Genomic DNA, 10,499 nt, shown 5'->3' with positions numbered 1-10,499 from the left:
AGACCCATTGGACAACTTTCTCTTTTTATCCTGCTATTGGTTTCTCATCGTCGGCCAGCCGCCAGCGCCCAGCCGTCGCGCGCGGCGTCAGCGATTCCATTATGTATACGGTGCGTGTCTGCTTATGACCAAAACCAAATCAGAACCATGACCAGAACCACGATTAGAACCTCCGTGAGAGAACCTGTATAATAGGCGGTATCTAGGCGGTATCAATCACAATTCTGCACAATTCGATCAATGCGATACCAAAGACGAGTCGAACAATCGAAGAATCGAAAGTCAGTCGTCATCGGTCAATTTCCAAGTTTTTAACACGTGCAACTGTTGAATATGTCAACAGCTGATGGTAAACGAGTTTTAATCACACCGTCGTCGGTACCTAATACAATGCCTGTGTATTTAAAAACCGATGATTACGCTCATGGAACTGTAGAGACAGCAGGAGTGCCAGGAACAGGTAGAATTCGAAGTAATGGTGCGTGTCCAGCTGGTGAGGAATTTGTAACATGCAATTTGCATTGTCAGCTCTTTCTATCGGTCTCTTGATCGGCGTGATTCGTTTCAGAATTGGTATTAAAAATTCGTATTGCTGATGGCATCGATCCTGATTTCATTGAGGTTGAATTACCACAAACTGATTTAACATATCAGACGTTGATTCACGTATGTTGCCAGGAACTTAACGTCGATCCTAGTCATATTGTTAAATTGAGAAAACTGCCCAACACCAGACTGAGGAAAGACGATGATGTTCGAAGACTTGGAAATTTCCAAGAAATAGAGGTGGTCACCAATCCCACCAACGTCTATAAATATACGCAAAGTACAAACGGTAGCACAAACAGCATTCCAGCAACACCGGTGAACGGATATCAAAGTATATCCAAAAAGGATCAGACTATTTTGTATTAATTTAATTTTCCTTCTTTTTTTTCCATCTTCTCGTCTGTTCTTATTCATCATGATCGTGACGAACATTCGATACAAATGCAGTACCATAGTGCTGCCAGTGAACGTATAATAGAGTATAAGACGATGATGCAATAATTACAAATGTTAAATGGTTAGGGTAATGTGGTTAGTAATAAGTAGAACAATGATTTTTCGACGTTGTTTACTAGAGTCACAGAAAGAAAATAATAGAAAGCTTAATTATTTGTTCTGTTCGATGTTTCGTTTCCCGTACCTCTTCCTCTTCTGCTGAACAATAACGTCTCCTTCGGGAGTCACAGTTACGGAGTCGAGGCTTGCCACGGTACTTATCTCTCCTGACACTTGGTGATATGCTTTAGGTCTCTTAGGTCGCACGGTCGGTATTTGGACAGAGTTTTTATTTTCTGAAATGGGAAAAACACTAGTCGTAGAACGTTTGGATGAATGGGAAGGACATGCGTACAAAACGTATACTATGACATCCGCGATACGTTACTCAGTGTCGTGTATATGGGAAGACCCAAGCTGGTCCGAGTTTTCAGGCGAACACAACGAACGTTGGTCCAACCTCCTGGATAGTGCTTAGACAGAAAGGTACACGTTGCTAATATATTGTCGAGAATCTGTTCCTCCTTCATACAGCTATGTCCAACTTGGACGACATGAGTGTCGCCATTGGGATGTATTGGCATCAAAGTTTTTTTTAGACCATGCTCGATCTCGTGTTTTAAATCTTTGCTCTGCATTCTAACGGGCGTCGGTAATTTTCTTTTCTTGTAAAATTCACTTCCCAATAAATGAGACAAATGGCCAGCTATCTTCCCGTCGACCAAGAAATGATCGTAACTGTCGACGAGCTTCCTCTTCAATTCATACTGATCGTATTCCGTTTTCACTTGATTCATGGGTATCACGCTCTTGATCCTTGTACATCCGTGTTTACGCAGCAGGTCTTCGTAGTGTTCCACGGTTGGTTCGTAATCCTTTCTTCTACCTCTTTCAAGATCGCCAACAAAAAGTGCCACCTCGTCAGTTTCCGATACCATCGAATGAGGTAGTACACTGGAAGAAACAAATTGCCTGCTAAGTGTTATGTGCTAAGCCAAGCTGGATCAGTCATCGCTCGGTGAAGTGAAATATGCCATATCATTCGTGGGAGTATAATCACGAATACTCAGAAAGACCAATTGGAGATTAGGTATTGTTCTATAATCACTTGTGGCCAGTGTAACAGTGCACGACGATGACGGCTGTGATCTGACAAACTTACATTCTCATACATCTTCTCGGAGTTTCGGGAATCCTTATACATGTTACTTGCATGAACAGTGGTTGGCTCTCCCCATCGAACAGTGCATTTTTAGCTTTCAATTGCTCCTTCGTCAAATGAAAGATTGCCCTCGTGCATCGTAATATGTGTTCCTCTGACAGGTCATTAATGTTTGAGAAAGAACTCATTTTGTATCAGAGAGAAATGATAAAAACTGAGAGTGTTCAGTCCTTTGTTCTCAAGTGAAGCCGCAACGAAAGTGCTGCACCTTGCGGCCAACTCGGGAAAGAGGTCCACCCTTAGAGCATATACTACGTAGTATCAGCGTTACCAGATTTTTACCCACGACGCTCGCTTCCCCTGTTTTTCGCCCGTATTTCGATCCCCACTACTATTCCCCTCATGCGTGCTCATGCGCGTTCGCGAAGCTCTCCGCAGCGTTATGGTCCCCACCATGGTCGCGTCGTCCCCACTTTGCGGCCTTGGGTAAAAATCTGGTAACGCTGCGTAGTATATCTGTCTGGTTGCGCTATATTTGTTACTAACGCATAGCACTAGGGCGGCCTAGGGACACGTAAATTTAGCATTTTGAATGAGCTGACTGACTATTAAATAGCATAGGTGTAGGTGTAAATATCGTGACTTCAACTATATGTATGTATATGATATATCTATATAATAGCTGGGATCCTGAAGTATGTCGTTTTGAAATCATTGCAGCACGTTGTATGCTTGTATTGTATATTGTATCGTATGTTCTATGTACATAGAATAATATCTAATTCATGATCTTATTCATTGCAGTTTTAATAAAAAATTCTACTATAGTGAAAAAATTGAATAATTTCATCTCATGTTAATTCGCCTTGTTGTCTCGTATGCCGTGCAGCGTGCGGATAATTTTTCCCTCGGCCGAAAAGTGGGGACGACGCGATCATGGTGGGGACCATAGCGCTGCGGAGAGCTTCGCGAACGCGCATGTGCACGCATGAGGGGAATAGTAGTGGGGATCGAAATACGGGCGAAAAAGAGGGGAGCATCATTCAACTAATATTGCTACCCAATAGACGAAAGTGTATGAGTTGGATAGTGAATAAAAAACTGAGGACTAAGCAAAAACATGACACTGGTTACTGAGTAATAGTCTTTTCAAAATCTGCAGATCTCGAATGTGTTAAGGATTAAAATTGAGCGGAATATAAAATATGTGTTTAAAGAATGGCGTTTTTAAAATCAAAAGGGAGGTTTACGGAGTTTTCTCGGCCTTATCGAAGTAAATTTTAATAAAGCGTTAGATTTCGAATTGCTCGAGTATAAGAAACGGTGCGACGTTTCTTATACCGATGAGTCAACGCGAGCCCTACCGAGGAAAAAATAACAACACCGTCTGCCGGCCGAAATCACTGGTAACGAGAATTCGCATTTGAATTCTTGGAACAGGGGTTCTCGCTCTAAGAAGAATATATAATAGAAAAGGACAGACTAATTCATCGAGGACGCCGCATAGCGGAGGATTAGTTTTCCTCGACGGACAAGCGGAGCTCCGCGGCAGCGTGCGGATAATTTTTCCCTCGGCCGAAAAGTGGGGACGACGCGACCATGGTGGGGACCATAGCGCTGCGGAGAGCTTCGCGAACGCGCATGTGCACGCATGAGGGGAATAGTAGTGGGGATCGAAATACGGGTGAAAAAGAGGGGAAGCGAGCCTCGAGGGAAAAATTATCCGCACGCTGATGCCGTGTCTATCGAAATGTCTCTTAAAGTTTAGGTGGATAATTAACAATACATATAGTATGCACCCATGTAACAACAAGTCCTCGAACTATCAAGCTGACACAGGCAAAGGAATATGTGTCAGTTTTGTTGTCAGTATTAAAGTACAAACACCTGTTTCAACATATTAAAAGAGTATCAATCATGCGTGTTAAAGAAGTATGATATTTATAAGTGCCGTATTATTATTTTCAATTACACCCGCTCGCATATTTTAATTGTAAGTGTTATTCGCGTTTTACCGTCTTCCATCATGAACACATAGTAAGTCTTTTCTACAATTATTCGTTTATACAATTATTTTATGTTAAACAAAGAACTTCACGCAACGTAATCTATAAGTCCGTGTACTGTTCGTAGCTCGTAACCGATAAGATATTACGCCCACGCATTCATTATGATATTTTATCAGTTTGATTTGTTGCTTGAAAATGTTTTACGCAAGAATATATTTGAACAACGTAATTTCTAGTAACAATAGAAACGGACCAGGTGTATCAGGAAACTCTTTCGACCGTTGGGTACAAAGGACCAATATGCACGATGATTCGGCTATCACAAAGATGCAACATCAATTTTGGGTTACAAAGCAAACTTTATCACGAAAGCTAGGGAAGAAGGACGACGAATGTATCGTAGCATCCGACGCGGAGTTGGACGCAAAGTTAGAATTATTTCGCAGTATTCAAGAGTCTTGCTCTTACTTACAAAGAATTATAGACAAATACCAGGAAAGATTATGCAGTAAGTTGAAATCGTAATTAAAACCTCGAAGAAGTAATAAATGACTGAAGCTTTAAATTCTGTACAGACCTTGCGCAGGAAGAGAACGCGATGGGAAGATTTCTTAAAGATGCTGGTAAACAGGATAAAACCAGAGCTGGCAAGATGATGACCGCAGTTGGAAAATCATTGTCGTATTCTGGTCAACAGAGGCTGGCTTTGAGAGCCCCGTTAGGTAGATTGTATCAGGAAGTGGAAACGTTCAGGCAAAGGGCCATCGAAGATACTCTGCAGAAGGTTCAAGCGATGGAGAAGTCTCGTACAGAATACAGAGCAGCTCTGTCCTGGATGAAGAATGTTTCTCAAGAACTAGATCCCGATACGTCGAAACAGTTAGAAAGATTTCGGAAAGTTCAAACGTGCGTTAGACAAGGTAAAATGGCCTTCGATAGTTTGGCCTTAGATTGTCTCCAGAAAGTGGATTTATTAGCAGCCGCTAGGTGTAACATGTTCAGTCATGCTTTAGTTTTGTATCAAAGTACGTTATTAAATTTCACCGAGAAATCTGCACAAGCGTATTCTACGATAGCGAGTAGTTTCAAAGGCTATCAGCGTTACGATTTTATGGTTGTAAGAGAACTCGCTGAACCCTCGAGTAAATTAGCTCAAGAGACTGGAGGTGACGACGATTCCGAGGATAAAGATAAATTATCATTTTTCGATATGGATTATCACGACACGATCGAGGAAGCCGAGGAAGTTAAACCCAATACGCGGAATGAAAACGACAAGCAAGATGAAAAATTGTTGGACATCGACTACGATGCAAAAGATATATTTGGTCTTGAAGGACTGGACTTGAATTCCGGCTCCTCGAACAATGGAATTACGAAACCCACTTCTGATCAAGAGAACAAGGATGACCTCGATCGATTTTTCGCGAATTTGAACGTGGACAATAACGTTTTACGCAGCAATGCGGAAGGAAATCTATCGGAACTTGATAAAAAGTTTGATGAACAAAGCATAACGTTGGATATATTTGATAAGTCGAATACGAGTTTCAGTTTGGCCGACTTATCTCCATTGGACGAAGTAAATTCAGGAGAGCAATCTCTACAATCTCTGACGTCCGAAAATATGATGCTTTTGAACGATATTCTCGGTGATAAACAAAATGTTAGTAGCGAATGGGAGGCGTTATCGCATGACACGTTCTTGCCACCGAATATATTGAAACAGAGCTTGGGCGACGCGGCACTCGGTGTCAGCCAGAAGACTATGCCTACTACCAACTCAAGCGAGAAAGTAAGTAAAAGTTAATCGATCTTTAACTTTTTAATTATTTTCACTAGAGTATACAAAATGAATTAATCTACGGATCGCTCAAGCACCAAGAGACTAATTTTAACCGTATTTGTTCCTAGAAAAAAAATAAGACTGGCAAACAAAAGGGTAATTCCTGGTTGGATTTATTCGCTGAACTCGATCCTTTGGCTAATAATCCAATGGAAAATCTATCGAACGACAGTAATGCATCCGCTTAACTTCTCGAAGTGCTTAAAATTATTGTACTATTACAACGTACGATTAGTTGCAATCTTTAGCAACGATCAGACGTTTTTATTTTAATCGTCAGGTAAGATAATGCCGATGAGCATTATTTGATTCTTACACTTGCACCGATCTTTTATATTTATCATTGGAACTTGAACATTCTGGATCTGTTAGGTTCAATGAAAACAGCAGGACGACGGTAAGAATCAAAGATTTACGAATGTTTAAATATCTTTTCCAGCTTCGTACCAAAGATACAAGATCTATGATAGTTTGTAAGATCTACTAGTCATACATCTCTTTCGTGATAATCAATAATTACCAACATTCCTATTCGCATTTATAACAAAATATGTTCAAAGTATATTTAATGTTAAAAGTGTGTTTGCAATTTGTTGTCATTTCACAAGGTATGAGTCCTTTCAATTAAATTTCGTTGACATCATCGCTGTATTACAGTAGTACTGTAGACAATTCATATTTTAAAAATTTATGGTACAATTATTACATTCCTTCCTTTAATATACTAAAGTACCGCACGCTGCTTTTCTTTTTTAAATAAAATAAATACAACATAAACAGATCACGTCGTCGTGGATTATGTTTTTGTATCATTTCTATATAAATATAAACTGCTTATGCATCAACAAAATACAGAATCACAGAGTCAACACCAAAATACAATTGCATTCCATATGTATAAAAGAACTCTAAATCAAAACCTGAATTGTCATGTCATCGAAAATTTAGGCGTCATAGAATTGTGCTATGGCAGTTCTGACCCTGAAACAAAGAACAGATGTACATTGAAGATAAGAAAATATTTTTATATCGCGACTATTACTGTAATGTGACAGACACTATCAGGAATGTTTCATACACAATTTAATTTTGATCCGAAAACATATAAAGACAACGTTCAGTGAACGATTGGCCGTACTTATCGAATAATTGAAGATCCTTGCTATGACGTAACTGTTGCAAAATACGATAAAAGCCCAATTCTTTTAAACGTGCTTGCCGTTGTGCAGCACCAGGTTCTTCCCTCCGGACTAGGTTGCACACACAAAATACAGCAGCCACTTGCAATTTTAAACTGCTGTGCATCTAAACGAAATATCGGGTATCATAAAAAGGTCCTACTAGCATTAATCGGTAAAATATATGAATGTGTTGTATCGTTCTGATAAATAAAGGAATTGAGAGATGATATCAGATGATAAAAAGGGCGAGATAATGTTCGTTCACGAACCATGTAATCCATAAGTTTTTTAAGCACGTCCTCATTAGCCATTATATGATCCTTTGCTCGATTTCCATCGGCCACATTCGCTAAAATGCAGAGCGCCTGCTCCTTAACGACCGGAGGATGCCTCGGATCTTCTAAAACTAATATAACAGCTTGCATAACGTGGGCAGCATGCTCCCCCATTATACGATCTATGTGAGCCTTCGTGGAGACCAAATTTCGCAACAAACCAAGCGTCTTCATTAGAACGGGTATGTTTTGATCCGCCAAAAGGCAAAAGATCTGATCCGTTCCCAAACACTGTAGTATCTGCAATTTCACTTGTTGCTCGGCTTGGAAAGCCACGTTCATCAACGCCCAGATTCCGTTCAATCGCAACTCGGGCGTGCACCGTTTCGTCAGCGAGCACAGTAATTCGATTCCTCCGGATTCAAGAATCGGTTCTTTGCTCGGACTAAATTCCAACAACAAGTTACATAAAGTACTCGAGGCAACAGTTAATAAATCAACTTCACTCTCGCCTCTACCTACATAATATTACAATAATGATTAATGAAAATGAACGAACCGCACGACGTATAATTTATAATATAATTCTTAATAAACGCTTGAATCTAGAATAAGTGTATTTGAAACATCTCTCTCGTTGTACAAGAATATTGTTATTTCTGTTAGACATTCGTAATAACGAATCAAAGATATTATATTTTACCCTCCAATCCCTTGTCCGCTCCGTGCAACAGTTGCATGAGAGGCCTCCAAACGGCATGGTCTTGAAACGTTGTCCGAAGTTGCTGAACGCTTCTGGAAAGCGAGTGCAAGCATCTAACAGCCGCTAAACGTACACGAGAACCTCCAGGATCCTGGAGACCCGCTACTACTTGTTCCATGAGACTTTCCGTCTCAATAATGCGTTTCCTAATATCCTCGTCGTTAGCACCGAGAGACGCGAACGCTCTGAACGCGGCTTGTCGCATATCTTGCGTCAAGGTCGCATCTTGTATCTGAAAGATATCAGCGATGAAGAAGTCACGTTATGTTTTAAACGCTTTGACAAGTATAATGCACTTACATGCGGATGAGGTCGCAATAATTCAGCGAGCATAAGAATTAAATGATTGCTAATGGAAGCTAAACGTTGTAGTTCGGTGTTGACTTCAGTGAGAAATGCCAACGTTTCGGCCGCGGCCACTCTCTCGCGAGGCGGATGGTCTCGATGGCAAAGTCGCACCAAACATGGTAAAGCACGGTATATAATTCTCGGATCTTTGTATGGTAAAACTCCGGTTCTATGCATATACGTAACACATCGCGCAGCTTCAAGTTGAATTAAGGAATTTTTCTCACGGCCCATTAACTGTCCTAACGCTACGGGTACAAGTCTACCCTGCGGTGTATTACTGGTAGTCGCTGACGCGACCATAACACATACCCTATAATTCTCGTAACACATATTTGCCAAACAAGCTAAAGCCGATAACTGTACATCAGGTAATGGAGAATCCAATTGCATTGCCAACGTTTCTACAGCACCACCTTTGGACAAAGCATCCTGTTCCTCCGTTGTCTGATACAGATCGAACATCATTTTACTTTCCGGTTAAATCCAATTAATTTCTGGTACATATTTCTTTTACCTTGCATGCTGTTGTTAAAATTGTTGCTACGCATATTTGACAGGTAACAGATTGGTTCGCCAACGAAACCAATCTTGGCACTAATGCAGGATCCTGGTATATAGAATGAACAGGGGCTGCTGGATGTTCAAATACTGTCCTCAAACAACGCAAGCATGCCTCGTTCAATAAATCTGTTACTTTTGCTTTCCCTTGTAAGGGTGTCTCTGAGACAGGCGTAGACAGAATGACCTGAAAAAGCAGTGGCACTACACCCAGATCTATCAATGCTAGCACGTGTTGATCTGTCCCTTTGGCCAAAGAGCCCAAAGTCACTGCTGCCTCTAGCCTTATATTGTCTCCTATTCTTTCTGAGGTGTCTCCAAGAAGTTGTAATAAACGTGGTACTACACCCTGAGCTATCACGGATCCTTTTTGTCTATTACTTCCAATTACGGAATTTTTTAAACATCTAGGAATAAGAAAAAGATATGTAATTAATGTGTATCATCTAGATGATGATTGAAAAACTAGATCAGTGTTGTTTAAAATTGTATTATGTCTCTATAACATTGTGTCTCATGATGATATGAACATGATATGATAGTAACCTTTGGTAACCATGGGGTTAAGCGCATTTTCTACTCACATAATAGCTTCTAAACATTTTTGTGGATCCAGCGAGTATAGTTCATCGATGTAACTTCTCGAGCTCTCAACATCCTGTGATTCAATCGGATATTCATTTAATTTCGAAATCGTTCTAAATCATTGTACGCAAATGATATTTTTCGAAAGCAGAAGAAAACCGGTAACGCGTTTCTCCTTTTCGTTATTGTCCACTCACCATGAATGGTTGCATCACCGAGACCATAATTCTTTTCTTCGCTCGGTTTTACATAAAGACACCACGTATCAACTTACGTATAAACCACCACGAGGAATTGTCGGTTCTCGAAAATCGATTTTGTTTATTGTATGTCGTGCGGATCATCCACTGTCCACTGCTTCATTTGATAAAATTTGTGTGTTAAAAAAATTACCATCGAGCCAGTTTCACCACCATTACACAACTACTACACTATAACGTACTATAACAAAATTAATAAAATCCAGCTTCTCTGATTATTGCACGCAGGAATAAAACGTAAAATATCGTAACATGCAAATAAAACGTCAAATAAAACTGTTGGTTCGCGATGAAATTTATTTATTTTACCCGACCATCATACCTTCGATTATTCATATAACGATCAGACGATGCAGAAATTAATTCTACTCGCAATTATTATAGCATAATTATTATAGCAAACGCGCGAAGGCTCGAAAGTAGAACATGCTTCTCAGACTTTGATCATTACAGTAACTTTTGTGC

The 10,499-nt window shown here is 40.2% G+C and overlaps 4 protein-coding genes across 8 annotated transcripts; 2 read left to right on the top strand and 2 right to left on the bottom strand.

Annotated features, from left to right (window-relative positions):
• The first annotated feature begins 36 nt into the window (after positions 1-36).
• Positions 37-1,160, top strand: LOC108629404 (ankyrin repeat domain-containing protein 40). Of its 2 annotated transcripts, none has more exons than XM_018032051.2 (2): positions 37-493; positions 569-1,160. In XM_018032051.2, the coding sequence occupies exons 1-2, from the start codon at positions 334-336 to the stop codon at positions 913-915; spliced, it is 507 nt and encodes a 168-aa protein (XP_017887540.1). In that variant the 5' UTR covers positions 37-333; the 3' UTR covers positions 916-1,160. The 2 variants fall into 2 exon arrangements, with proteins under 2 accessions (XP_017887540.1, XP_017887541.1); XM_018032052.2 differs by having other exon boundaries at positions 38-478.
• On the bottom strand, positions 1,101-2,502 carry LOC108629403 (ribosomal L1 domain-containing protein 1). Its single transcript, XM_018032050.2, has 3 exons — positions 2,207-2,502; positions 1,433-1,998; positions 1,101-1,340 (listed from the first exon to the last, which is right to left on the bottom strand). Exons 1-3 carry the CDS (start codon positions 2,392-2,394, stop codon positions 1,156-1,158), a joined length of 939 nt encoding a protein of 312 aa, XP_017887539.1. The 5' UTR covers positions 2,395-2,502; the 3' UTR covers positions 1,101-1,155.
• A 1,421-nt stretch (positions 2,503-3,923) lies between these two features.
• Positions 3,924-6,842, top strand: ICA69 (islet cell autoantigen 1-like protein). 2 transcript variants are annotated; one of them, XR_003389703.1, is made up of 5 exons: positions 3,924-4,243; positions 4,452-4,723; positions 4,791-6,010; positions 6,130-6,341; positions 6,434-6,842. XR_003389703.1 is itself a non-coding variant. In XM_018032173.2 (4 exons), the coding sequence occupies exons 1-4, from the start codon at positions 4,233-4,235 to the stop codon at positions 6,247-6,249; spliced, it is 1,623 nt and encodes a 540-aa protein (XP_017887662.1). In that variant the 5' UTR covers positions 3,924-4,232; the 3' UTR covers positions 6,250-6,842. The 2 variants fall into 2 exon arrangements, 1 of the variants encoding a protein (XP_017887662.1); XM_018032173.2 differs by having other exon boundaries at positions 6,130-6,842.
• LOC108629478 (armadillo repeat-containing protein 8) lies at positions 6,468-10,493 on the bottom strand. Of its 3 annotated transcripts, none has more exons than XM_026817248.1 (9): positions 10,357-10,493; positions 9,972-10,131; positions 9,774-9,847; positions 9,146-9,596; positions 8,581-9,075; positions 8,221-8,512; positions 7,512-8,035; positions 7,200-7,366; positions 6,468-7,042 (listed from the first exon to the last, which is right to left on the bottom strand). In XM_026817248.1, the coding sequence occupies exons 2-9, from the start codon at positions 9,996-9,998 to the stop codon at positions 7,006-7,008; spliced, it is 2,067 nt and encodes a 688-aa protein (XP_026673049.1). In that variant the 5' UTR covers positions 9,999-10,131; positions 10,357-10,493; the 3' UTR covers positions 6,468-7,005. The 3 variants fall into 3 exon arrangements, with proteins under 3 accessions (XP_026673049.1, XP_026673050.1, XP_017887661.1); XM_026817249.1 differs by having other exon boundaries at positions 9,972-10,128; XM_018032172.2 differs by lacking the exon at positions 10,357-10,493 and having other exon boundaries at positions 9,972-10,215.
• Between the last annotated feature and the right edge of the window lie 6 nt (positions 10,494-10,499).

This window comes from Ceratina calcarata, unplaced genomic scaffold (genome assembly GCF_001652005.2).
Source record: "Ceratina calcarata isolate Rehan_Ccalc_2016 unplaced genomic scaffold, ASM165200v1 scaffold569.2, whole genome shotgun sequence".
In the NCBI taxonomy this organism is placed as follows: Eukaryota; Metazoa; Arthropoda; class Insecta; order Hymenoptera; family Apidae; genus Ceratina; species Ceratina calcarata.
Note: the sequence above shows the minus strand (reverse complement) of the source record. Positions and strands in the feature narration are given on the sequence as shown.

Bases quoted from the DNA above. Each gene is read 5' to 3' on its own strand.
- LOC108629478 (XM_026817248.1), bottom strand. From the start codon at position 9,998: ATGGTCTCGGTGATGCAACCATTCATG. The intron at 9,848-9,971 runs GTGAGTGGACAA...ATTGAATCACAG, and splicing joins CGGTGATGCAACCATTCATG to GATGTTGAGAGCTCGAGAAG. The intron at 8,036-8,220 runs GTAAAATATAAT...AATATTATGTAG, and splicing joins AGCGGACAAGGGATTGGAGG to GTAGAGGCGAGAGTGAAGTT.
- LOC108629403 (XM_018032050.2), bottom strand. From the start codon at position 2,394: ATGAGTTCTTTCTCAAACATTAATGACCTGTCAGAGGAACACATATTA. The intron at 1,999-2,206 runs GTAAGTTTGTCA...TGTTTCTTCCAG, and splicing joins CCGAGAAGATGTATGAGAAT to TGTACTACCTCATTCGATGG. The intron at 1,341-1,432 runs GTAACGTATCGC...TTCCCATTTCAG, and splicing joins TCCCATATACACGACACTGA to AAAATAAAAACTCTGTCCAA.
- LOC108629404 (XM_018032051.2), top strand. From the start codon at position 334: ATGTCAACAGCTGATGGTAAACGAGTTTTAATCACACCGTCGTCGGTA. The intron at 494-568 runs GTGAGGAATTTG...GATTCGTTTCAG, and splicing joins TAATGGTGCGTGTCCAGCTG to AATTGGTATTAAAAATTCGT.
- ICA69 (XM_018032173.2), top strand. The intron at 4,724-4,790 runs GTAAGTTGAAAT...AATTCTGTACAG, and splicing joins ATACCAGGAAAGATTATGCA to ACCTTGCGCAGGAAGAGAAC. The intron at 6,011-6,129 runs GTAAGTAAAAGT...ATTTGTTCCTAG, and splicing joins CTACCAACTCAAGCGAGAAA to AAAAAAAATAAGACTGGCAA.